General features: G+C 38.0%; 2 protein-coding genes across 4 annotated transcripts; one reads left to right on the forward strand and one right to left on the reverse strand.

Annotated features, from left to right (window-relative positions):
* Positions 1-60: 60 nt before the first annotated feature.
* On the forward strand, positions 61-16,535 carry ALG12 (ALG12 alpha-1,6-mannosyltransferase). Of its 3 annotated transcripts, none has more exons than XM_074903241.1 (10): positions 61-168; positions 4,223-4,400; positions 4,544-4,676; positions 5,193-5,366; positions 6,733-6,927; positions 8,224-8,327; positions 8,805-9,028; positions 9,745-9,914; positions 10,112-10,187; positions 14,080-16,535. In XM_074903241.1, exons 2-10 carry the CDS (start codon positions 4,236-4,238, stop codon positions 14,309-14,311), a joined length of 1,473 nt encoding a protein of 490 aa, XP_074759342.1. In that variant the 5' UTR covers positions 61-168; positions 4,223-4,235; the 3' UTR covers positions 14,312-16,535. The 3 variants fall into 3 exon arrangements, with proteins under 3 accessions (XP_074759342.1, XP_074759343.1, XP_074759344.1); XM_074903242.1 differs by lacking the exon at positions 61-168 and adding an exon at positions 661-732; XM_074903243.1 differs by lacking the exon at positions 61-168 and adding an exon at positions 2,647-2,788.
* A 4,770-nt stretch (positions 16,536-21,305) lies between these two features.
* ZBED4 (zinc finger BED-type containing 4) lies at positions 21,306-26,441 on the reverse strand. The gene has a single exon (XM_074903245.1). The coding sequence runs from the start codon at positions 26,177-26,179 to the stop codon at positions 22,664-22,666; it is 3,516 nt and encodes a 1,171-aa protein (XP_074759346.1). The 5' UTR covers positions 26,180-26,441; the 3' UTR covers positions 21,306-22,663.
* Positions 26,442-27,877: the final 1,436 nt, after the last annotated feature.

Genomic DNA, 27,877 nt, shown 5'->3' on the forward strand with positions numbered 1-27,877 from the left:
ACGCCCCGGAGTCCTCCCGCTGCCGCGAGCCTGCTCTGCCCTCACCTAATATGGCTGGCCGGAGCGGCGGTCACGTGGGCGCCGCGGTGCCTTCCCCCCTCCGCCCTCCCGCCGCCGGCCCCCTCCCGCCGGCGCCCGCTGCGGGGCGGCCACGTGGACGCCCGGGCGGTGAGTGCGGGCCGGGCCGTGGGCGCTGCGCCCGTGCCGGCGGGCGGGGCGCGGGGTAACTGCCGGGGAGGTGTGGGTGTGGGTGTGCGCGCTCGCCCTCGCCCTCGTGATGGGGAGCGGGGCTGCCGCCAGCGGGGCCCGTTCGCTCGCCGCAGCCCGGCTGCAGCCGGGCCAGAGGCCGTCCCGGGGGCCCCCTCCCCTGCGGAGGCCCCGGGGCTGCGACTGTAACGGCGCGGCAGGCAGCGGGGCGCTGCCAGGCGGTCTCCCTCTCCTCCTCCCGGCCGCCTGCCTGCCGGACGCGGTGGCTGCGGCGTGGCGGGAGGGAGCGGGGCAGGGCAGGCGCCTCCCGCGCGGTGCCGGCCGGCGGGCGGGCCCGGCTCTGCCGCGGGGGCCCCGTGCGGCCTCGGGGACGCTGCCGGCGGGTTCGGAAGCGGCGGGTGACGTTGCGGTCTCGTCTGGAAACGCCGCAGGGTTGTCCGGCAGCGACCGGAGGGGCAGTAGCTTTAAGCCCGCCCCGAGTGCTGACGGCGGCCGTCGTGCGCCGTTTCCTGGGCTCTGAGCTCGGTGGGTCCCGCGGCGCGGGGCGAGCCGAGGGCGGCGGGACCCGCCGGTGTGGGGCTGCCTGTGCCCCCGGGGCCGGCCGCTAGAGGGGGCGGACGAGGCGCTCGGGGAGCGGCGGGACGGCGCGGCGGGGCGGGGGCTTGGTTGGGGTTTTATTTCAGTCGAGAGCATTCTGTGTGTTTCTTCCCCAGTCCGAAGAGTGACATGGCTTCGTCGTCCTTTCATAGCCGGTGCTGCCCCAGGCTTCATTCCCTGCCTCAGCGTTCTCGTGTCTCAGTTATTTTGCTTTAGCCTGTCCCCAAACTCATGAGGAAACGTATATAAGAATATCAACTGCCGTGTTGTTTCTTAGAAAAGAATAAAACCAGTCCTAGCAACTACAAGGTTTAAATCTGACCTCAGTTAGAAGTTAGCTTTAGAGTGAGTTGGGAGAGCTATTAAAGCATAGGAAACAACCCATGAAAATGGAAGTTAGTACAACATAGGTTTTACCAAAGCTGGATCAAGCTAGAGAGGAGGGAGTACCTTATGGTGGGATGCTCTTGGTGGTTCTGCTTAGATGCATCCATACAGAGCGTGTGAGGGAGTGAAATGCGGTCTCTGCAGACAGATTCGACATGCAGTTTGGCTGCCAAACCCTAATATATTTAGGCTGAAGAGTGTCTGAAAAACATAAGTGAGCTAAATATGGTAGATTTTTCATGGAAAAAGCAAAAAGCCTATTACTGAAACTAAAAACACTTCCACATAAAAAGTGTAGCAAAAGAATAAATTTTTGATGAAAGGGCTTCAGCCTTTTTTTTAATGTAAGAAAACAATTTATTTTCACCCAATTTAATCCTAGGAAGGGATAAGTTCTTTGTGTTGAAAGTCTCTGCTCTTCTATGATTCAGTCTCGTTGTTGTGCAGGTCTGGGAAAGATTCTTTGAAGTTGCTAGAACATTAATGATGGATAAAAATATTTGTATTTGCTTACAATATTCCTCTAACCTTCATTATTAAAATCTTTTTATTAGGTGAAAATCTGTTTCTGTGATTTTGGTATTTAAAAAAAAGCTGTAATTGCAAGTATTTTCCCTCTATATAGCAAATTTATTTTAAACATCATATTCAGTGTCTACCTGTCCTGATAATTACTACTTGAATTTTGAGGTTTTGTCAGCATGAACTTCTGACAGAGCAAGTTATCTTGAGTCTTGACAAGACCACTAAATTTATTAGGCTTTATCTCAGAAACCTAGTTGTTGTCTTCATGCTTTGGTTTTTTATCTTCTAGCGTGTTTCCCTTTAGGGAATTTCAGCATGTATAATGCATATGATTATCTTTAAAATGTGTGAGTATGCTGGCAAACTTACTTTCTTCAGGCATATAGAAAGGATTGGAATCAACTAGATAAAAAAAAAAGCCTTGTGATAAAGTGTATGGGATATGTAGCTTCACTGTTATTCTGACAATTTAGGCAGTTGGGGACTGATTATTCATGTGGTGATCAGCTAAAACATCAGGAGCAGACTGTATTGTTGAGTGATCAGAGTATAATGAATGTGGTATTGGTAGCTGAAGGTAACATCTTTTTATTACACAAGTGGTAAGGAGGGAAAAAAATAGAGATTCTTGGCACTTGGGTTGTTTTACAAGGATTTATTGGGTCCTAAAATATCTGAAACGTTAAGAAGCTGTGAATTGGGATTGAGGAATACCAACCTTGCTGGTGTATTAACATGCTGCTTTACATGACACACAAGTTGCTCAAATGCCTGTATTGCTGTATGCAGCAGTGGATTGCTGCTTCAGTGTCCATCTTTCTCTCATGTAAATTTGGCCAGAAACATGAGATGCCTTTGTATTTATAGGAAGAATTCAGCAAGAGAGCTTTCTATAGACAAGAATTTGTGGAAGATAAATTGCGCTGTGCAGAGGCTTAATTCCTGCCAAACATTTCTTGAAGTGCTGCTGATGTCAGTCCCATACCTCTTTTACTGCTGCTGTGGAAAAAGGATTCTGTCATAGCACAACCCATTTTTATCCATCCTTGTAAAGAAGCAATACTAGGCACAGGTTAAAAAGACTTCTTCCTACTTCCTGGGTTGTTGTGTTTATTTAGGCTCTTACCATTGCAAAACAAGGCCAAAATCGTAAGGACCTACCACAGAATTCTGTTGTCTTTGAGCCCAGTGTTGGAACTTCAGTTACAGCACAGTGACAGTGGCAATCAGGTGCAGTGCAGTCAGTGAGATATATAAAATAATAGGCATATACATGCAATTGACAGGAAGTACTCTAATTTCAGGATTTATTTGGTTTAGCCTTGAAAATAAGGAACCTTAGCTCATACTTTATTTATTTTTACTAATGAGCAGGCCAAACATCGATTCTGGAAAAGGTAACTCTAGGAAGCAGTTGCTAAGTGATTCTGGGAAATCTGCCAACTATCTTACGTCTGTGTGATGGACGTATTTAGACCAAAACATGGGAGAAAACATTTCTAACCAAAGCCCTGGTTGTACCTGAAAGGTGCTGGTTTAAAAGTTTTATTTCCATGCGAACAGAGCAATAATAACAATCAAAATCTCTTGTCTTTTATTAAATTGTCTATTTAAAAAAAGTGGGAGGCTTAAATTAAAAGAACTTGAAATAGGTTACTGTGCTTTTGCTGGAAATGATCATGGAAAATAACTTTTTTTTAACTGTTTTATATCTGAAACTAGAAAAGATGAGCTGTTTACCCACGACAATACTTATGCTTTATTTGCTCTGGCATCACTGGGACACATGACTCTATCAACATGATAAAATACATCATAAATGCTACCACAAGAATGACTTAACAGAGTATTGTGAAATTAAGCACTATGGAGAGATGGCTTTTGTTTCTGGGTAGGAGTGTGAAGGATGGGGTTCAGACCATCTCATGCCGTCATGACACGTGGTGTGGGTACTGAAGGGGATTTGTCCTTCACTTGCCAAGTCCCGACCTAGCTGCTGTCAAGCTGGCAAACTCAAAAGATCAAAGCGCTCTGTTCCAAGCAATTTCTTATCCTTGTGGTTCCTCTCCCACTAGTTTGAGTCCTAGACAAGTGAGCAAGTATGTTCTAAAGATCATGTGTAAATTCAGTGTGATATTAAAGTGAGAGTAGATTACAAAACTGTCTCCCACAAAATGCAGATGTAATTGAGGTGGCACTCTCAGCAGTTGTGGCAGTATGGGACGCAAAGGGAGATCTTCTCTTAAGTAGGGTCTATATTGCCTGAGGATTTTTAGTTTTTTTGCATTTACAGAAGGTAGCATAAATACTGAAACGCTGCTTGAATATATTTTTGGATATCTACTGAATTAGTTGACTATTAAAAAATTGGATCAATTATTTAATTCATTAGTCTTTGTTTAAACTTTTAGTGTACTGTGGTATATTTTCCTTGTGTTACCAATCTCTCTTTTTCTGTTTGTACACTTTGTACCATGTTATTAATGTATTTTCTTTTTAATAACAGAATATATGTGAATATGGCTCAGAAGAGGAGCTCGAGTGGTCGGTCGTTCCCACTGCTACTGCTGATTATTGTTGTGGCCTTTGTTCATTTAACTGTCTGTCCTTTTACAAAAGTGGAGGAAAGTTTTAACCTACAAGCTATCCATGATGTGGTATACCACCAACTGGACTTGGATAAGGTAAATTTGAAAGGAGATGTTCTTTCTTGGACGCTGCTAAAGATTGCAGTTCCCTGCTAGATGAGTAGGATAAATGCAGTGTGAATACAATTTATCCCAGTTTTCCTGATTTGCCTGCCTTACTTAGATCTTTGTTTTTGCAGTATGACCATCATGAGTTTCCTGGAGTTGTCCCAAGAACGTTCCTTGGACCAATTTTTATTGCTGCTCTTTCCAGCCCAGCTATATATGTACTTTCTGTGCTAAGAATGTCCAAGTTTTACTCCCAGCTGATAGGTATGGGAACTTTAAATTGTCAGAACAGAGATGTTTTTACTGCTGGACTAATGAGTGATGTAATGTTCAGTGTTTGGATCAGTGGTTAAAATGTGATGCTCTTTTCCTTAATGAGGGATTTTGCAAGCTGTGGGTACTTAGAGCCAGCATGTCAATCCCACCCCCTCTTTGAGGTACCTAACAGTGCAGAGAAAGTCTGTGCTAACGAATGTCATTGTAGAAATAGCAAGTGTCTTCGGAGAATATACTCCCATTTGTACTTCTGTGTATGCTTCAGAAAACGTTGTTTAACTTGGGCATAGAAGCATTGATGTTTGCAAAAATATATGATGAGTTAAAGGTGGATTAAAATTGATAAACTAATGGGGAAGTTCTGTTTGGGTTTTTTTTTGAGTTATATTTTGATATCTTCAGTATGGTTCTTCATACCTTCTTCCCAATATGTTATGTAACATGGTTATTCATCAGTGATCTGTCTGATACTACTCTTATTTCCCATTTTTATTCTCCTAATAGTCCGAGGAAGCTTGGGGCTTAGTGTGATTTACACATTATGGAAGTTGCAGAAAGAAGTTAGAAAGCAGTTTGGAGCAACTACATCAACAGTCTTCTGTCTCATCACTGTTACTCAGTTTCATTTGATGTTTTACTGTACACGAACCCTCCCTAATGTGTTTGCACTTCCTTTTGGTAAGTATTTGCATAGGAATAATTCTAAAATATAAAAATTCTTCTCAATGTATCAGTAGTTAAAGCACAGATGATGTGTGGTCAGATCAAGCTAATACATGTGCTTGATTAAACTGTGTGATAACAAGACTAGAAAATTTAAGCAATTGTGATTTTTCTGTTTTTTTTACCATATATGCTTGTGATGACTGTTGAATCTTTATTGAATCTGAACATAAGTGGAGTCTTTCAGATGGCTTTCATTAACTAGAGGTTTGAGTACACACATCTGATGCATAAAACCTAGAACTATTGAAAAGGCATTAGGTACCACTGCAGTTCAAAAAAAAAAAAAAAAAAAAAAATCTGTGAACTTAGTGTACACAGGAAACAGCTTTCTCATGAGACTGTGGAACAAACTCCCACCACAACCTCTCCTCTTCTGGAGTTATCTACAAATTTAGCAGTTTGTACACTTAAAGTAAAGGGGGTGGTGGGGAGGTGGAGTTAAAGCCTTGCTCTACACATACAGTTTTTCCCCAGAGACGATGAGAGGGAAGATTAACCGCATGTGACAGATATTAGCTGAGTCACTTAATGCTTCAGTGCAAGTTGTTCAACTAGTAAAAATACGAGGTTGTTATAAGAACCTATGTAGATCAGAACTGAAAAAAAAATCAGTTGAATTGTCAGATAAACACTGTGTAATAATAAACTTCTCAGATAATTTCTGGAGGTATTAAAATATATAAGTTGTTTCATGGTTTTGCACTATTAATATTTCAAACATTTTCCTTAATATCGTGAACACTTTACTCTGTAGTCAGTGTTACCATGTGATTTAAACTGTTAAAAAGTTCATTTCTAGAGATACAGTGTCTCCAGCTAACCACACAAATGGATTTATAGTTCCTTCCTGAGCAGTTGTCTGTAGTCTCTTTTTCATATCTGAAGTAGGGTGCTGTTGTTATGAATACAGGATATACTCAGCCAAGAGAATAAAATAACTCTTCAGCTGATACTGAGCAATAATAATTAAAAATCTTAGTTTGGAAGGCTTTTATTACTCCCTTAAGGTTTGGGGTTTTTTTGGTGTTCCTTTTTTTTGTTTTCCAAAACCTATAAAATACACTGTCTAGGAAGAGTTCCCATTTGTTCCTTCTGTGGTTGTACTTTTATAATTACTTAAGCATCAACAGAAAAAAGTTCTGTGTTATTCCAAATTACATTTCTCATACAGAGGAAGAATTTCTGGAATAGAAATGGTAGGAAGACCAAGAGAGGATTAGTGGGGAGTTAGAGGTAGAAGACGCTAGCATTGAGAAAAGTGTTGCCATTTAGAAATCGAATAGTTCAGTGTGTCACATGCTGTGCTTTATTTTTGCAGTGCTCCTGGCATTGACATTTTGGATACAGCAAAAGCAAAGGCCATTCATTTGGTTCTCAGCTTTGGCAATTATAGTCTTCAGATCAGAGCTCTGCATATTCTTGGGCCTTATGCTCCTGGTGACGTTATTAACTAAAAGAATCTCCATTTTCAAGGTGCTTTCGCATGCTGTTCCTGCTGGAATTTTTTGGTTGGGTAAGTGTTTTCTTAGAAAAAACAAATGCCATGTAGTAAATTCAGCATAAGTCTGGAGATTTGACTGACTTCTCTGGTGACCTGACCTGGCCTTTAGGGCTTTTTTATCTTTTTTTTTTCTTTTTTTTATTCCATTTGCTAGTAATTTGAGAATGGTATTTATTTCTTTGAAGATTTCTGTGTGAGGAAATAGGTATGTACAGAGCAAGGAGAAAGATACTGTGACCCCTGCCTTTAGATGTTTATAGTATAACGTCCTGGTCTTAAAAAGGCTTAGACATGCAAGTTGACTTAAGTATAATTAGTACCTGGCTGTAGCTACACATGCACTCCTAGTTGTAATATCTATTGCCGCAACAATAAGGTGAATCCTGGGATGAAACACTGTGTGACAGACAAGGATACCAAGCACAAGAAGGTTGTGGGGAGAGTCACAGTTCAGCTCTGTTTATTATGTTAATTTTAATAGCTTAAGTGATTATCCATGCTAGAGAGGTTGAAAAATCCCCTTGTCTCTACCCATCCATGGAAGGCTCATGCATATGCACATAAATACTCTTAAGTTTCTCTGTCAGCCTACCTAATTAAAACATGCTTGTCAGATGCCTGATGGTGACCTCTGGTAGTGTGCTGTCCTTTTCACAGCGTGGACAGTAGAAACAGTAAAAGATCATGCCAAGTGCATTTGAAGACACCTCACAGTGTAAGAGTTTGGAGGTCCAGTGCAAATTAGTCACTGGTACTGATTCCCTCACTGGGCAAACTTCTTAAATACCAGAGCAGTTTTCACAGAGCTGAGTGGAGGAGATGAGGCCAATGGATTTACTGCTTTTCCTGTCTTTTTGCCTTTCATTCCTTACTCTCCTTCTTCCCTCCCACCTAATAAATAGTAGCAAACTTCTAGAGATGGTTTTTCTTACCAGCTTTACTATAAAAATCCATTTTGTACTATTTGAAGTTAACCTGGGCATCTTAGCATTCGTTCAGTTTAATGCTCTAATATTCTTTTAAAACAAACTTTAAACCACTGCTTTTTACACCTGGGATTGGAGTGGGGTGAATCTCAGTCAGATTCCCATCTAACATGCTTCTGTTAAGACTTCTATTAAGAAGTGCCTCTCTCCCCTGCATTTCCACTGCAAGAGAGATTCAGCCTTCTCTGTGGCTTTGGGTGAGGCTTACAATGCATGTTGCAGTTTATGTTGATCTCATCAATAAATGTGCAATTTGGATGTGCTAGTTTGCTTTTTCCTAGTTTTTAATTCACGCAGATTTGTATTTCTTTAATTCTTTTAGGGCTAACAGTTATTGTGGATTCTCTATTTTGGAGGCAACTTGTGTGGCCTGAGGGGAAAGTGCTCTGGTATAACACAATTTTAAACAAAAGTTCCAACTGGGGAGTATCCTTTGAAACTTCCAGGGAAAACGATCTATTGAACACTACCAGTCAAAGTAAAGATGTGACGTGACCTATTCCTGAGACTCAGTTATGGTGTTAAATTCTACTTTTCATCTAGTATTTCATTATTTGAAATTTGAGACAATGTTTGTTTCTTAGATCTTTCTGTGAATTTGAACTTTCCTAACTGTTCCTTTTTGCTTCTTTGTGTTCTACCAATGTAAAGCCAGATTTCTTCCCCTTGGTTTTTCATGGTGCTCCTCATTATCACCATTTGATGTGCCTCTGTTGGGTGATGTGAACGTAGTTAGGCAACTGCTTTTATTTCTTAAAGGGCAAGGCAGGAAACCAAATGCCTGGAAGAATGTGATACATTAAAAAGATACTGCATATTTGCAAAATTTGCATGTATTATCATGAATAGTTAAGTTACTTGCTAGCAGTGAAAGCATCCTTAACTCTCCTTTTCACCTTGAAGACCTTCCCCTTCTTGTGGTATTTTTATTCAGCCCTGCCTCGTGCTTTGGGATGCAGCATTATATTTGTACCTTTGGGTGTAGCAGAAAAGAGAACTCGGATATTACTTTTGCCAGCACTGGGCTTTATTTTCTTATATTCCTTTCTTCCACACAAAGAGCTGCGTTTTATCATATATACTTTCCCTGTCTTCAACATAGTGGCTGCTAAAATGTGCTCACGAATGTAAGTTGAAGTTCTTTTGTTTTTCTTCTCTCTGAAAATACGAAAGAAAAGCAATAACCATTATTACTATTTTTATGCACTTCTTTCCATCTTGGAGTCAGGATTATCTTGAGGTGTTCATATTATTGTCTCCATTTCCCTCATTAGTCAAATGGATAAAAGAGAAGTTAAATAATTTGACGGGACCATTTGGCAAATCTGGGACAGAGTCAAGAATAGAGCCCTGCTTTTATTGTTATGCTGTTACAGTTCAGTTTACTTTATCCACCAGAGAAAGGCACATGCAGTGTACTACTGTGTTGTTAACATAACTTACCTTAGGAGATAGTTTAATATACAGGTGGGGCTCATGAAACAGTGAGTTTGCATTGAATAGTTAACCTTGGGTGTACTGAGTAAATAAGTTAAAACACTGAAGTTCTTTGAAAGAGAACACATTCATAGCTAAAGGTTTTAAACACAGCAATACTTAGCTTTATTGATGAGCTTATATTAGCTTTACTAATGAGAATATTCTAATTTAAATGTCACTAGAAGTTAGTCTTTTAAAAAATTGATAGTAAATGCATTTCATACACACGATTGTAATAAAGTTTGTGTTAATCTTTATAAACTAGCAGTGGAGTTTTCATAAAAGTTCTGTCACGAGAGTCAATAACCAGTATGAAAGAAAAATAACAAGTTTATTTTTACTCATTTTTTGCCTCCCTTAACAGTCTGAATAACTATCGGAAATCCTGGCTGTACAAACTTGGATCTTTCTTTGTTATAATGCACCTTCTAGTTAATGCTGCTTATTCAGGAACATCTTTATATGTTTCACATTTCAATTATCCTGGAGGAGTGGCGATTCAGAAGTTGCATGAGTTGGTACCTTCAACAGCAGGTATGTAAAGCTGGTATGAGGTATGCTCACCTAATTTCAATTGCAGGGTTTTTTCGCAAGTATATATTTCCATGTATTGGATATTACTTCTTCATGCTACTTGCATGCATCTTTTCTGTTACTATTTTGTTAATTTATTAATCAGAGTTTTCTTAGAGGAATTTTGAAACTGTATTTTGTTCTTTTTATTTATGTAGATGTCTCTGTTCATATTGATGTGGCTGCAGCACAGACAGGAGTTTCTCGTTTTCTAGAAATCAATTCAGATTGGAGGTATGTTATGAACAAAGTATTTTGATCTGAAGACATGAGCCTGCTTTTTCTTTTTTTGTATATGCACAGGGGTATCACAGAAACAGTTTCTGGCACAGGGTATTTATTAAGCCAGGTCAAGAACAATGTGATTATTCAGAGAATTTTTATGTATGCAGTTCTGCCTTTTCAGAAGTGGAGCACTGCACTGTTTTTTAATTGTTTTGGTTGTTTCTAGTTTGCCTAAATAATGCAGAATCTTTTAAAGACATCAGAAACAGTGCAAATAATTGTTAGCTTACTAAACCACCAATATCTGTACTGCGGCTGCCTTTGGTATCTCACTAGATCTTGTAAAATGCAGCTGTAGATGAACACTTTACCGCTCTTGGCAGAACAGTGTTCTCATTTTGTTTGTTTTTGAATGATGTGTGGCAATGTGAGGCTTATCTGTGTATTAATATTCAAAGTCTATTTTTATGTGGAACACCCTTCACATAGATGGCATTGAAGAAGCTGTTGTGGACAAGTTTTTCTGAGAGAAAGAAGTTGAGTCCTTTGGTATCATGACCAGCAGTGATGCACAAACAGTTTTAAGAACCAGAATACTGAAATGAATAGTAGGAGACATTTGTGGGATGGCATTGTTTGTGTTTCAGGATGCAGACCAATAAAAGGCACCTTTCTGATCCCTAGGCCTACCTCTTCAGCTGAAGTGGAGGTTTCTAATTTAAAATGTCATCTTAATGAAAATGTTTCAAATAGAAAGCTTCACTTTATATTTGCACAAAACAAGAGCAGTACAAGCAGATTTTGAGTTAAGAAGTGCTCTGAGCATGGAGGGTTTTTTCCCCAGTTACAGTCTTCAGGATCAAGTGAACAAACAGAATTTAATTATTGGTATGTTTAGAGATAGAAGTATTTTGGAAGTAAAGATGAAGAAAGGAAAATTAATGCTTCTGTGGAAACTATAAAAATAATCAATCTTGCTATGCCTCATATTATTTCCATGCTCTCTCATAATTCTGTGATGGTATGGACAGTTTAAAACTGAATTGCCTTCAGAGTTACCAGTCCAGTGTTAATTTCAAATTGGTTTTTGCATGTTTAATGTAGAGAAAGTCTTAAGCCATGAACAGTCAGGAGGACACATTAAACTATTAGAGTACAAGTGATAGAAGACGTGTGATAGCTAAAATGTTCCAATCTTTGTTTTTTGAATACGCTTAAGTACACACACTACTCTGAATACAACTCTACTCTCTAAATACAATGCTCAGTTTCAATGAGCTTTTCGAGGCAGTGGGTTTTGGGTTGTTCTGGGCTTGCAAGGCTGTAGTGTAGTGGGATTGGAAGATGAACAAATAATATCCCTGTCACTGATGGATGCTTCATAGCGTTGCAGCTACCAAGCAGTTTGTCTCTACTCATCTTAAAAAAGCCTCAAGGGAGGGCTGATTCATCATAAAGCTTCTTATTAAAAAAATCAGGCAAAATCCACAACTGAGCATCATACACAGGATTACCACTTTGTCTCACAGCATAATAGTGCAAAGTTTAGTGGCATCAGCTGTCCATATTCTTTTTATCCAAGGAAGTGACAGCCTTTCAGATAGGTGAAAACTGATTTACCATCTTCATAAACTGTGTCTATCAGGTGAAAATAGATTTATGGATGGAGTGGCCATGAAGGCTGATGATTCATCAGGATAATTACAATCCATAAATAAAAGTGTCTTAAAGTTAACAGCTTCCAGTGGCGTGCTTGGATTAGATCTATTTGCCTCAAGAAAAATGCAAGTGATCCATTATTTTTCTTCAAAGGGTGATTGAAAGAAGCTTGATGCAGATTCTTACACAGGATAGGTGTTACAATCTTGTCTTCAATTAGTGCAGTCTCTTTGAACCAGGAATAAACAACGCTGTGTAAGCTTGAAGTATTTAAAAATAACAAAATTCAGAAATGCTTGCAGCCAGATGAAAGGCCTTTTATTTGCTGATGAAGGAAATGCAAAATTAGTTGGTAAAGCTGTTACGAAGTATACCATTCCTTCTGCCAATTTGGACGCATGTACCATTCTAACTGATACTGTGATCTTTTTGGAAATAGCAGTTGAAATTAGTGTGTGACTTTTTTTTTTTTTTTAGAATACTTGTTCAGTGTGCAGACTAATTCTGCATTATGTGATGTATTTATTGACACCTCTGGATTTTGTCAGCCTGGAGTCTTTACTGGGTTGCCAAAATTTTAGTTAACATGCCACACAAATCCTCTAGTTTGCTGCAGAGTACTTGTTTTAAATTTCTTAAATGTTAATGACTGCTATGGCAGGGAGTGTTTTAAAAATATAAAGTGAGATTGTTTCCAGTTCTTCACAGAGAGTTCAGGCAGATGAGAGGACAGGCCTTCAAAGACACATGGCAAAAGATGCAGCCTGGATTTACTCCTAGGTGCATTTAAGAGTATGTAGGGTTGGGATTGCACCGTTTCCCTACCAGTGTCCATGCCTGTAAGAAAAGCCACAGCCTTGAGTCAGTTGCTTGTGAAATGCCTGGGAGGAATCAGGTGCCTAAGAATAGGAGCTCCGAAAGCTGGTAGAAAACAGGTCACAGTAAAGGGCAATAGAAATGGTGAAGAACTGAGCACTGCTCTTCACTGGGGTTACAGAGCATGGACACTTTCGTAGTTGGATGCCTAAGACTGTCCTGTCATAAACTAAAGGTAAGTAACTTCCATCTTAACCTCTGTCTTCTGGACTGTTACCAGCATTAGTGTAAAATGTTTTTCTGGGATACAGAGCAAAGATTTGAATCTAGGTTTCCCACTTTGGGAAGAACACTTTAACAGTGGTCTGTGGAGTGCGTTGGCATGGTGGAATTACTCTTCCCTTTTGAAGGGAAGGACTGAGGACTCGATCAGGCTACTGTGTCCAATATGAGCATCCTAACCCTTGGGCTATAAATTCCACCCGACTCTTCAGTGAATGAATAAATAAGTATTGCAAAGTAGAACCATCTCTTCATGAGACAGCGAGGGAGATCTCTCTGTTTCTAGAGAATTAAGAGAGCTTCATACATCTCCGAGATAACAAACTTGGTTCTGGGCTGAGATCAGTGGCTGAACCTAGATCCTTCACATCCCTGCCACATAATCACTTGTTTTCTCATCCTGTAAATTCCCTCTATGGTACATTGAATATAACTCGAACAAGAAATAACCATAAGTGTATGTCTTAAATAGTTTCAGAACTCACTAGTTACTTTTTATATAATTGTTAAAGTGTATAATTTATATATAGGTACCTGAAGAGGTTTATAAAGCTGACCCAAAGGGACCTGCCCAAACATGTAGTATAGATCAGGGAACTAAACCCAGGAATAACAAGTGCCAAGTTAATACTGTAATTGCCAAGATGTTCTTTCTTTCCTGCAGCATTCAAGGAAGTCTTCTCCCTGCTATTCTCTGAGGCTCCTACTTTAATGTATGACTACTAGAAGAGAAAGGTTTCTGCTAAAGGGTTTCATAACATTTTTAAAATTTATTAAAACCCTTAAAAAAAACCCAAACCCCACACTTACTCAAAACATAATTGTTGTGGAGTAAACTTAAAAATTAGTCCAGTTTTCTACAGTCTTAGACTTTGGTGTCCTTTCTCCACAGAACTCAAGTAGAGGACTAGTGAGAAAGTCCTGACTTAAATCACAATAGCAGGAGAAATACTTGCATAGAATGACTGGCTCCCTGAACTCTTCAAAAATACAGTTTCCTCCTCTGTACTAGTTAAGTTAATCAAGAGATATAACTGAGAATGTTCTTTTGCATTTCATCTTGGATCCTACACGCCCTTGCAATAATGGAGACATTTAATATGTAAAGAGAGGAATGTAAATAAGCCTTCTTTGTTCTTTACAGGTATGACAAAAGAGAAGATGTTAAACCAGGAGACCAGTTGATGTTTTCTTACACGCACATACTGATGGAAACAAATCCTCTTCAAATATCACATTACAAGACAACCCACAGGCCACTGGCAAATATACCTGGCATCAGTAAAATTGGGTTGAACCTGACTGCACTACCTCCTTTTACTTTAAATTTGAAACCAAAATTAGTACTGTTGGAAAAACTTCCTGTATCATCTTGACTGTGAATTTTGAGTAAGTGTTTTGATGTAATTTTGCTGATGACCGAATAGTCTAAGACAGCAGCAAATTGTCATTCTAGCACTGCAATTCAGCTTCTGTGGAAAGGCACGGAAATTCTTTGTACCAATTGGTATTTAGCTCCGTCCTGTTTATTACATAAATATTACAATGCATTCCTAGTCAGTATATACTCAAATACTGAGTTGTATTGTTAGATAAGTTTGAGAGAGGCTACCTACAAGTTTAGTGGTATTAAGTAAAACCTGTCTACTTGGTTTGGGTAGCTGTTTCATAATGTAGCACAGGTATGTCCTAATTGTCCTATATAAGATACATAATGGAACAGGTTTGTGCTATGGCAATAATTTGATATGTAATCTATGTGTGCAAAGATGTATTACTTGATGTATATCTGCAGGATTGTAGCCCCCTCCATTGTCAGATTGCCTGTGTGAACCTTAATGATGTTATCAACATAGGAAAGCCATATTCCTTGTAGCTTCATCACAATACCTAGTTGTGCCCTGTAGGCTACCAAACTAATTAAAGTGAAAGATTCACTTAAAAAGCAGTTGGACCTCTTGACAAGCACTGTCTTATAACAGATTTGAGTATTAAAGGCTGGTTATCTTTATTCCAACAGTTCATGAATAAGCAGCAGCCTGGATTTCACAGGAGAAATTTTAAAATAATGTTTCCCTCTTCTGCTGTAACGATATTATCTTAATTTGCAGTGCAAAAATTACCTATGAAGATATTCACTTGAATACATTTTAAGAAAATAGGTGCTGTTTTTCTTTTTTTACTAAGTGGTCCCTTTGGAAAGGAATAATCTAATGTGCCATGTGTTACACGCTAGAATAAGATAGCATGCTCTGTAGTCTCTTCTTTAGTAGATGTTTTTGTTAAGGATTTTGTTAAGCCTAAATTGTGGAATGGAACAACTTAAGGGGTAAACTAAGAAAAAAATGTTAGAATTTTGGTTAGAGCAAGTTATAGTATGACAGCAGCTCCATTCATGTAAAAAAACCAGTATTGCTGAAATAATTGTGGGCAGAAAACTTCCTTGCTGACTGAAAACTAGAGTAAAAAGTTCTTACTGAATAAAGTGTTTTGCTTCAGGTTTCTTTTTTTCTTAAAGTATGCTTCATTCAGGAGCTACCTTTACCTGCGTATGCTTCAGTTTTTAGGACCATGTTTTCTTTTTATGCTCCAGACTATGTATCAGAGGAACTGATCTGGTGGGGTGGAGCCTGTTCCCCGTGGGTGGCTGCTGCTGTTGTGCAGGCTTCCTCACACTGAGCAGATCTGGCAAAGGCAACTGGCAGAACTTGTTGGTCCAGTCTCTGGTTGCTCTTGAAATTGAAATCACTCAAGTATTATCTATTTGATTTCTCTTTAGAAGAAAACTTGGCTTCCTCCAGAGCCAATTTGAACATCAAACAATTCACGAGACAGAAGGAAGTACATGTGCAAATAGCTGAGAATTTGGAACAATACAAAGGAAAACTTTGGAGTAAGGATGTAGGCCCTTATGTTAAGCCTAATCATTGACTTTACGTAACTCCCCCACACTGTAATCCACATCTCCAGAACCTAAACTAAAATTTATCCTGCTCAAGCATAGACAAATGTCTGCACTGCTGAAGTTAGGTGTATAGTTACTCCCTGGGTGTCAGAATCTCTCTGTAGAAACTTGCTGCTATTAACTACAGAGAAAACCTAGGGCTATTATGCTTATAACAGGCATCTCAAGCTAATGCCTGAAGTGGCACAGAATTGTTGACATTAGGCATCTGAAAATAATCTTGCTGAGTATCAGACACATGTAGCTGATTGAGTCAGTCCACAGACCTTTGAGTCTGATGGTACCTTTTGGACTTAAACCAGCAGTGGTGTTCAGCTGCGGTGGTAGTGTGTACTAAAAACAGAAGAAATGGGCCTGTTAAGTATATTTGTTTGGGGTATAGAAATGTAAAATGCATACAAGGAGACAGGAGATACTGGATTGCAGCTTTGAACAGTGCTTAGATTTAAGATCTGGAACCTGTTTGAATTTGTAGTCAAAAGGCTAGATCATGACCCATGCAGTGCATGCAGCACCATAGCACCAGCAGCTGTATGACTTCTGTGGAGCATAGAACCCCCTCTAACATAGGCCATGAATATTATGGTAGCCCATACCCAGAATAAGAAGGGGCAGCTGTCAAACTGGGATGAAGATTACTGGAGTTTTTTTTCCCAAAGGATGCTTTCAATAAACAGTCTTTGGAATAGAAACTGAAGCCATCTGTCCTTTCTCTTAAATGAATCTTCTCATCTCCAAATCCTGTGTTGTCTTTTGTTAGCTCCACAAGAAAGATGAATCTTATTTTTTCCTTTAATATAGATTAATATTCTGTGTACTTGCATGGAAGAAAGAAAGTGTGGGTTGTAAGTTACCTTAGATAGAAGAGGGCATTAAGGAACTCTCATCCCTTCTACAAACTTGCAGTGGGGTATTACAAATTCTGCATTTGGGAGGCATAGGGGGAAGCCTCAAGTTACTGCATGAATGGTGCAGATAAGAGTGGAATTTTTGAAGATTTGAATAAATTTCTCATGACTATTCAGGTTCTTAAAATTCCATCTATGACACTTAAAATAGAATGGAGTTGTAAATAAAACACATTTAACATGTATAATGCTACTTTAGAATGAAATTCGTTTTAGGATGTCTTGTTAAACTCCCCAATGGTCAAATGTTGCATAGGATCATATATTGCCTTTTGAAGCTTGACTTAATTTCTTACAAGCAGTGGTTGTTCCTGTAAAGAGCAAGGCTAACAGATGATTTGGACACAAATATGTCACCATGTCATTTCACCCAGACATGGTGAATGATCACTGTCTTACAGCCTAAGATTTAGGACACCCTGTATTGTAAAACTAAATGAAGTAATTGCATGAAAAGAGTTGTGGAACTTACTGATAGAAGACATTTTTGGATGTTGAAAATAAAAGTGCTTCAAAGCAGAGTTAAAACAGATCATTCTCCCATCAAGAACTAAAAGAACCAAAGATCAAGGAACAACTTCCAGTTCACAAAGTCTCTTAGGTAATACAGCATTCAGAGCTGGGGAAAAAAAAAAATAAAATCAGACCATATTTACCTTACACCTGCCCTAAGTACTTGCTATGGGTCTTCTCTCTCAAGAACGGATTTGTTGTTAGGGGACCTGGAGAATGGTTGTATTGGATCATTGGTTTTATTGGACATAAAATATACTTACCTGTTAACACTGAGAAAAAACAGAACATGTCACAGTTTCTTCCCTTTGCTGTCCTTTTCATTTCAGCCATCAGAACACCACCTTAACACAATTTAACTGCATAACACATTTTGAAACATTGATCACACCCCTTTTTCTTGCTCCCTGGCTATTTCACACATCCCCTTGGTGAGAGATATTATACATTTGGGCGACCAAGACTGAGATTGTGCTGCCTCTCCTACTGCAGTTACAACTGTTGTAGGACCATTCCCATCTTCCTCAATACTTCTTTACTGTTCTTTCTGTAACACTAAGGAGCTTGAAAGGTGATAGAATATTTGTTTGCTCTATCCCAATTTCAATGCAAGTCTGCATTTTCCTTGCATCAGAAAATGCTTTTTCGCATGTAACAAATTATAGAGATCGTGTTGCTTTCTTTGCTTTACTACCTGTGCTCATTCTTAAATACTCCCTTTCCACCCCCCAGCCAAAAGCTTTCCTTGTAACTTAGTATTCAGAGTCTTGTACAAATGACTTCACTTTCTGTTTGCAAGAAAAGAACAAAACCACAAGCTGAGTTTATCACTGATGTAAGCAAGACTGTTTAGCCACAGCCTTCTCAGTTAGCTGGTTACATAATTAGTCTCAGATATGTCTTAAATTAAGTATATCACTATCTATATAACATATGTCACAGAAGATTAAAAGTGTGTTTGTAAAAATTGCTGAAGTTAAATGACAAAGAACACCTCCATGAAGGTTTTCTTCATTTTTTATTTAAATATGTATGATTCCTAAATGTAATTGATCCATTTTGTATTCAACTACTTATTTTAGATCAGCTCCTTAGATAAACATGAGCAACTACAACTACTTTTGGTTGTTCATTTCAGACCTTTGTTTATGATATCAAGGACAGACAGTTTCTTCTGAAATTCTACATCTTACTGTCACAGGCAGTGTTTTCACCAATTCTGCTTTATTTCAGCTGCAGCTGCCCTTGGTTCTGTACCAAGGCTTGAGTTGTGTCGTTATGTCAAGTGTAAGGTAAAAATGCTATCTGAAATGGAGTCCCTCTTTTCCTTTAAAACTGCCAGTTTAAATGAAGACATTGAAAAAAGGAATTGGTTCATACAGAGGAGAAAAAAAACAAAACAAAACAACAAAAAGAGACAAGGACTGCTTACGCATTGATCTAGCTCTTGGAACTCAAGTTGATACCTGAATTGGGGACATCACTGGTTATTTCTGCTTGACATACTCATTTTATGACAGCAATTTTGGGTCAGTTTTGCAAGGAAACCAAGAAGGTAAAGAATCACTCTTGTTGCTAAGAATAAAGCAAAGGATGAATACATTTATGGAAGACTAAAATGCTTAGTTTGTAAAATCTAAATAATCTGTAATTAGAAAGTGTTATTTGCTAATTATATTTTTAATTTTCCTGTGTTTGCAGACATCTAAATGCAAGTTTGTTGTGGTCAGGTCTATACAGTGGCAGAAAAAGATGCTAGTTTAAGAGATAGATTTCTCAACAACTGTAGACATCTACTTTGAGCTTGTCATCTACATTTATTTAATCAATCACATCCTTATGCTGGAATTTAAACTGCTCTAGTTGAGATTTTTTTTCTTTGTAAATTCAGAAGCCACTCTTGGGGAGCAAGGAGAAGCTATGAGTACCCTTGTAAATGCTCACTGGCCAAATTCTGCAAGCAGGTTTCCTTCACTTTTAGTTGATGGGTAGGGAAAGAGGCCAAATGACAAGGGGCAATGTGGGGGGAGCATTATTTGCATGTTTCCAGAGCATAATATAGATGTCAGTAGATATTTCTCATTATATACCCTTCACAGGACTTGAGATCTTTGAAAAGGCTGTTGCAGATCTTTGCATTTTCCCCTTCCGACCTTTAGTACTGCAAAATATTCTTTACTGCAGCACGTAATTAGTTGTTACACCTGCCTACTCCTAAGAGAGACAAAAGCTGTAAGATTTTTACAATGACAAAGTTACATCTTTAGTACCATCCACACTTTACTTTTTATGCCAAGAGGAAAAAAAAAGTCTGCTTACTGAATTTATTGCTAAAGTTGCTAACATACTCAAATTAACTCTCTAAATAAGTATCACTGTTGCAGGGTGACCATATCATTATGCATTTAGGAGCTGTCTGCTGCTGCAGAGACTGGTGCAGCACAAACTCGGCTTGTTGAAAACTCCCACTGTTAACAGCTTGTGCATTATTACAGTTTGAGAGGGTAATGTAAAAATAGGGGAGTTTCCTACACATTACAAATATGACAAGGGTTGAAAAAACCAAAAGTTTTAGTAACCACTAAGAATTTATATTGAAAATAATAAAGTAAACCCAACACAAATCCCACCCACTCAATAACTTACCTCAGTACTTCAATGAAAGCTTTCAGCCCTTCTTTTGAAGTCATTCTTTTCTTAAAAGGCAGCAGTGCCTGAACTGAAAATGGAGATGCTCCCATAACTCTTATTGAAGGATCAAGGCTTACAATGGAAAAATAACAACTTTACGCTTTCAGTCTCTCCTATTTTTATTTAAGAACAACTTATTTTGATTTTAAGGCCTTTTTGGGGCCTGCATACCATCTTTAAAAAAATTCTAACATAAGCCTATTATTAATTCTTAATCACACTGACACTGAAAAAAAAAGGGGAAATTGCAGGTACAAATAAAGTATGCTAACTTTAACTGACAAAAATTTACTTTTAAAAATAGTGACTAGTTCTCATGCTTTCAGGAAGTTTTGACAAGAAGCATGACTATACAATTAAATATCTGTATGAATAAGATGCAAATCGGGGGCTACAAAATGCCATCGCATCAACTTTCCACATGAGTTACGCAGGAGCTACAGTAAAGACTGCCTTCAGAGGAGACAAGATGCTTGTTTCCAGAGAACTGGGATTTTCAGGTAAGCATGTTCACTGCCAGCACTCCTGCTGGTGTGATGTGGCTCTACAGTGCTATAAGCCAAAGGCCGTATTTACATTCAAGCCTTGAGTGAAAACTGTATCACTTGTTTAAAAAGAAAAAAAGTTTCTTCATCCAATACCTCCCTCTCTACTGGTTGAGAGATTAAACATCTCCTTTACAAAGGTCAAGGTTATATTCACAGTTAAAATGTAGGGAAAAAAATTGAGATAATAATTAACCAGTAACCATTTAAACATGTTTCCCAATAAGCTGCTTCAAACTCACCTAGTTCCAACTATACGTAAACTAGAACAAATTGTTTTATTACTGCAGAAAAAAAACCACGTGGTGTTCTCAGTTAACCCTAGAAGAACAAAGAAATGCTGACTGTTGATAGAATTATAAGTTACCTTTCGAAATACTAGAGACAAAATGCAGTATTAGTTTTTCTCAAGTACGCTATATAATAATTTACTTAAATAGTACAGGTGTAAACATAACTGATGGAATAACAATTGAAATATCTGAAACCACAAAATGTTTAGAAAAACATCATGTGGAAACCAAAGCCACCTGGGAAAGAATTCAACAACTTTTCCTGAGGTTGAATAGCTCAAGTGAAATGAAAAGAACCAGTATCCAGGCTTAAGTCCAAAGAGCTAAATGGAAAACCAATCTCTTCACATAGCATGTTCTGTGGTATATTTACAATTACAATTGTATCAATTAATTTTTATTCAATGATTGTCTTAAATCCATCTGAAAATAAAAGGCAGTGTTGACTACCACTAGAAAATTGCAAATAAAATGTTTAATTTCAGAAACTGAGTTCACCATTTATAAATACACTAAAACATAGTAAATGCAAAATTAGATTAGGCATAGGTACAGTATTTTAACAAAGCTACAACTTTTCTAAAAGGTCATAGGCAAATGATGACTTGTTTCCCAAAAAGTATTCAATGAAAACTGAAATGAGAAGATTAATCTTTCTAGAGTTAAACCATGGACAATGTTCCGTTCGAATTAAAATGCTGCCTATTTTTTTCCATCTTATTTGAAATTTTGAGGGCTCTATATCGCATTTGCCTGATGGACACCAACAGTTAAGTATCAACCCTACTACATAAAACTCTAAGCAGTGCACCTTATCCATAAGGCTATTACTGAAAATCAGAAGATCAGTTATTTCTGTACTAGGAGCTTTAAGATAGGCTGTTCTACACAACTGAAATTACATTAGGAGTAAGGGCTCAATTTTTACAATAGGGAACCTTATAGTTTTGATGCACTAAAGATTAGAAAAGGCTTTAGAATGACATTAGAGTCTTCATGGTAAGTTTCTTGCCTTTTTTGTACATGGCATTAAATAACAAGCATTAATTCATAAACTTTGATAAGACTTCCAAAGAGCTTTTATAAATACCCAGAATATTTCTGTAGTTCAGTTAAAATGTAAAACCTGAACAGGAGAACCCAGAATGGGAAGTTTTACTACCAATTGCTGTGTAACTGACATTCCATATCATCTCAAATTTAAGATTTATTTTCAGATAATAAATCAATAGTCTCCTGTAAACACATCTTCCTTAATAATTCTTCTTAATCCTTTAAGTACTTTAGGGCTTGCAGTTAAAAACATCACATAGTAAAAAGACAGCTTGAACCCCATCTTTCATGTACAGCTCTCTTGAAAACTACAAAAGCTGTTTTGTTGCAATTAAAGCAATGTCCAACTAAAATACAGTACCTGGTTTATGGTTTTTACATAATAATTGAATAAAAAACTACAGAATAGAACTGTTTACATCTTTTTTTGCCATTCTATTAAAACAAATGACTGAGCTTTTTTAAAGTTCATTTACAATTATGGATTAAAACCTACATAATTTTGTATAATTTGACAAGACAGGCTATCTCTAGTGTGAATTTTTAAAAAACATATATACAATATCTGGCCTGAAGTACTATGAATAAGGCACATGTAGACATATTGAAAGCTGAAAAAAATGAAACTAAAATTTGGAATTATAGTCACTGATTAGATGTCATACATGGCCCCTATTGGAGCAATTTAAAAATCCAAGTTATAGATAGTTAATATCCAGTGAGCAACAATAGATTTAGCCTAGCAGTTTGTTCATTAGTTTCAATACTGGAAGTATATTAAAGGAAGATTCACTTTCAAAAAGATAAGCTTTTCAAAGTGTTCAATCATTAACCTTGACTGACTAAAGTTGTTGCTTTCATTAGATGTATTGAACAATCTCTCTGAAGGAACAATGCTTGGTGGACAACCCAAGAACCTGACAGCCAATTTTGACAGTACTGGCCAAGATGACTTCTTAAAGTTCCAGTAAGTTAGAGGATCACAGTTATGCTCAAGCACTTCTTCCTCCAAGTAAGAAAGCACCATTTCCTCTGGTAACTTTGCTCTCTCCTTCAGGTCTTTTGTTTTCTTCATGTCACCCATGAGTGACCAAAGATTATCTTCCCCATATGAATTTGTAGATGGTGAACCTATACCACATCCATTGGAAACAGGTTTATCATCATCTGAGGTAGAACTCATTATTTCCAGCTCCCTGATTAAGTCTTGTTTATATTGTTCAGCCTCCTCTTCTGTAAATAAGGATGTCTTATACCGGGGATCCAGAAGTGTAGCAAAAATGTACCTTGGATCATGAAGGGTGGAGGATAATCTACTCACCATAGCTTCTTTCAAAGATTTCAGCATAGTATCTATGCCCATTGTTTCCTCAAACAGCATTTCTATTTTCCTGTTAAGTATATGTATCATTGGAATCACTTGGCTTAGAGTAGACACATGTGTACTCATCTCCCTACTTGCAGCTTCGAAAGGTTTGAGAGCATGACACACTGACTGCATGACTTCCCACTGATCACAACTTATTAGCTCCCGAAAGCTGCACTCTATTGACATTTCATCAATTGCTCTTTTCTGTTCGATAAGACGTTCAAGCATATGAAATGATGTATTCCACTTTGATGGAACATCTTGTATTAGCTGATGCTGAGGCAATTCATACTCTTTTTGCAACTCAGCTAACTTCTCTTTTGCTTTTGCTGATCGATGGACACGTTCACAGATCTTTCTTGCAATACTAAGCAAATTCTGAACCATTCTCTGGCTTTTAATAGCCTCATTTACAATGACGTTAACAGTGTGACTAAAACATTGTACACTTGAATGATCACCTTCATTTAAAGTTTTCTCTATGCTCTGATTATCAGTAACAGTAATCCCAATCTGAAGGCCAATGGAAGTAATCCATGTTTCCCACCAGTACTCTAACTGCTTTTGAATACTGATTCCATTGTAGTCACAATCAATCTGTGATACATTTAGTAGTGCTGAACAATGGTAATCCTCACACTGTGGTCGAAATGAAGACTCAAATGTTACCCAATGAGCTGTCAGAGTTAGATATTCTCGTGTTTGGTTGCTCATCCATATTCCAGAGGTAAAATGGATCACTCCGCTTTCAGCTTCTTTAAGATGCGAAATAATTATTTGTTTTACATTATCATACATATCTGGAATTGCTGTCCTAGAAAAGTAAGATGGAGAAGGTAAAGAGTACTGAGGTTGCAAATATTCAAGCAGCCTGTTAAAGCCAATGTTGTCTACAAAAGAATATGGCTGAAGGTCAAGTGCAATCATTTCGGCTACAAGACTTGTGATTTTTTTGGCAACTGGGTGAGAGTCACAAAACTTGTCATTGGTTTCGTCAAAATTTGAAGATCCTAATAATTCTGTGCTCAGTGGCATGTGATTATCCGTAGATGAGGATAATACTGTCTCCGAGACATCAGTTTTCAATACATTGTTATGAAACCGCTGCAAATGTCTTAGAAGGCAACTTGTGCCTAGATTTGTTGGCTTTTTCCCCCTACTTATTGTACGTCCACAGTGCATACATATTACTTTTGTTGAATCTGCAGAACAAATTGAAAAGTGATTCCACAGTTTTGAGGTCTTCTTACTATTAACAGGAAATATAATTTGATTATCATGTGTAACCATTGTAGGCAAGTCAGTCAACTTTGAAGATGAACATTCTGCAGAAGCCAAAGTGGCGTAAGGAGAATTTGCCAAACTCACATCAAGAAAGCTCTTTTGGTTTCCAATTACATCAGGATGGCGTCTATATAGATGTCTCATCAAGCAGCTTGTGCCCACATCTCCTTTCTTACCACGACTTATCATACAACTGCAGTATCTACATACTGCTTTTAGACTGTCTGCAGGTGACAGTGAAAAGTGGTGCCAAACTTCTGATTTAAGCCTTTTCATAATCCTTTTATTTTGCTGAAATACAGCAGTAGGTTCAAATATTAGTGGACCTAGTCCCTCACACTGTTTCTCAGGAGATGAAACAAAGGAGACTTCACCTATATCATCAGAAGATGACAACATTGAGTCTTCCACTAGAGCATCTCCAGAAGACAGATTAGGATGGATCTCCTCAGAGATTCTGTCTGGAGAAGAAGAAACAGAAGTTGATTCTTTCATTAGTTTTCCAGGAGAGGATGACATAGAATTCAGATCACTATCTGAAGGTAGTAAAGAAGGCAACAGAGTTGGAGGTGTGGTGTAAAGAGGTGGTATGCTGGTACCACCCCCATTCTCTTGCAGAACAATGGAACGATGGGCTCTCCACATGTGTCTTATTAAACAACTCGTTCCCAAGTCTTTTCCATTTTTTCCTCTACTGAATTCATTCATGCAATGGATGCAAACAGCTTTAGAATTATCTAGAGGTGACAAATAAAAGTGTTTCCAGACAGCAGATCTCCTTCTGGAACCTGATGTGCTCTTTGGAATTACAACAGTTTTTTCTGCTACATTCTCCACAGTGTCATCATACTGGTTGTTGGGTAGCTGTGGAGAGGACCCAACCATGACTTCTTTGCTGCACTTTTCAGAAACTGAGATATCTGATATTTCTTCAGAAGAAACAATAGAAACAGATTCCTCAATTATCCGATCTGGAGACGGTATTTTAGAAGCCATTTTCTTAACTAGTTTTATGGGTGATAACATAGAACTCAGATCTCCAACATCTGCAGACTGAGGTGGCAGTAACAATGTAGGTGAAGAGAAGGAGGATATACCTGGCATAGTTCCATTTTCTTGAATGAGTACAGTGGGATGGGCTCTCCTCACATGTCTCATGAGACAACTTGTACTCAGGTCCTTTTCATTTTTACCCCTGCTAAATTCTTTCATACAGTACATACATATTGCTTTAGTGCTATCTCTGGGAGATATAAAAAAATGGTTCCAAGCAGGTGACTTTTTTCTGGAGCTTATGTTTCTGCTAGAAAGGAGGCTTTGTGTCACAGCTTCCATTGCTACATCATACAGCGTACTACTATACTGAGAAAAAAGAGATCCATAATCATCTTCATTTTCTGTAGATAAATATTTGCCAGGGTTGTTGGTAATGAAGTTCTTTTCTTTGTCTTCCTGTTCATCACTGCTGTCCACATGTTTGAAATCATCTTGTTCTGTCTTTATATCCATTCTTTCTAGAGTACAGTTAATGCTGTCTTCCTCTTGCTCTACTTTTAAGTTATTGATTTTACCCAATACAAAATTACCATCCATACTGGGGGAACCTGTTTTACTCTTGTCCATGGATGACAAATTCTTCTTGCAAAATCTTCATTTATTAATAAATATATATAACTTAAAAGATTATTTAAAATTTGATTAAAATGATGTATCTTGTATATTGAATGCGCAAACACAAATGTGTGTATGTGTTAAAATAATCTCTGGTTTATGAATTCTGTATCCGTGTTGTGCATAAGCAAATATGACTAGTCATAAAAATGCATTTAAAAATTATAGACTTAATTAATGGAATCTCATTTTTTTTCCCCAGGATCAGGACATTTCAGGTCATAGATGAATGTTCTCAAAGACAGCTACTCTTAAATGCTTCATGTTGTAGACATAATCCTAAAAAATGAATGTTCTGTTTTCTTGTTGAAGGAAGCCATTCTGTTCATCTTGATTGGGCAACTGTGATTCTTTTGCACCATCTAGAAATAAATAAAAATAAAAAGACAAAAGTTGACTAACACAGTTTAAATAGCTACAATAAAAGTTACCTGAAAACATGCCGTAAATGTTCTGTAGGGTTGTTTTTTTTTCCTTTGAGATAAAAGCAATTCAGTGTACTATTGAAAAAAGAAAAACCCCAACATTTTACTCAGTACATTTACTGTGGGCAAATACATGTCTACACATGCAGCTCTGGTTCAGCTTGGACAATATATGAAGTCCAAGCATCATTTTTGTATTTGCTTGGACAAACCTATGCCTCATCCTATATCCTAATTCACCCACTGCATACACACTTATATACACAAACATATACTAGAGAGGTGTCTGTATGTACAGATATATATGAAGACAAGCAGGCATTTAATCATGTTAGAGAAATACATACTTAAACCCAAATATTAAGTTAAACTCCTGTACATGTGAGCACTTCATTAATGACAGCAGTGTTTAAAAAAAAATGTTTTACAAGAAACCTCCGTAAGGGTGTTCAGCATTGTCGCACTAATCTTTCCTTCCTATGAATACAACCTCACGGTTATATTCATGCCATGACACTACCAGACAACACCATACTATAGAAACAAGCTACTTTTAGAGTGTCACGATTAAAACGCAAAATGTTTAATTTAGGATAACTGGGCTATGAAAATGTCATATATACATTGAGGTCTCCCAAAAACATAACAATATCACTCAGAAGCAATGATACATACAGTTGCATAAGCTGGTGCCTAGTGCAGCACTGCCAGCTCAAGTTCCTCATGTACCCAAGGGTTATACTACCAAGCCCATTTACACTGAGATAGCTCATTTGCCTCATGGGTAAAGAGTTCCTCTACCAACAATGCCAGTACAAAGAATAGGTTTTTGAAATACAGCCGCATGTATAGCTGCATATAAATCACAGGGCAAAAACAGGTTCAAAACCAGAACCCCCTACCAGCCCCACACAAACCTGAAAAAGCTGTCTGCATTTGTCGGTCACTTTTTTTTTCTTACTACAGTTCTATCAGAATTCTAAATTTTGCCAAACCCTTTCTCACTTATTCTCTTGTGTTGTGTCATTAATGTAGTTTCTGGTGCCTTCATTCAAGATAATAAATATTTTTTAACCACACAGGTGATGCTACACTACGCACTTCGATTTGTGCAAACTGGGTTTTTTGGGGCTCTTCCCAGCTGAAAACAAAACACAAATTTGAATTGGTTATTTTAAAAACTTCTCACACAATTTTCATTTATTACTCAAACACAAGGATTTCG

Source organism: Athene noctua, chromosome 3 (assembly GCF_965140245.1).
Source record: "Athene noctua chromosome 3, bAthNoc1.hap1.1, whole genome shotgun sequence".
Classification (NCBI taxonomy): Eukaryota; Metazoa; Chordata; class Aves; order Strigiformes; family Strigidae; genus Athene; species Athene noctua.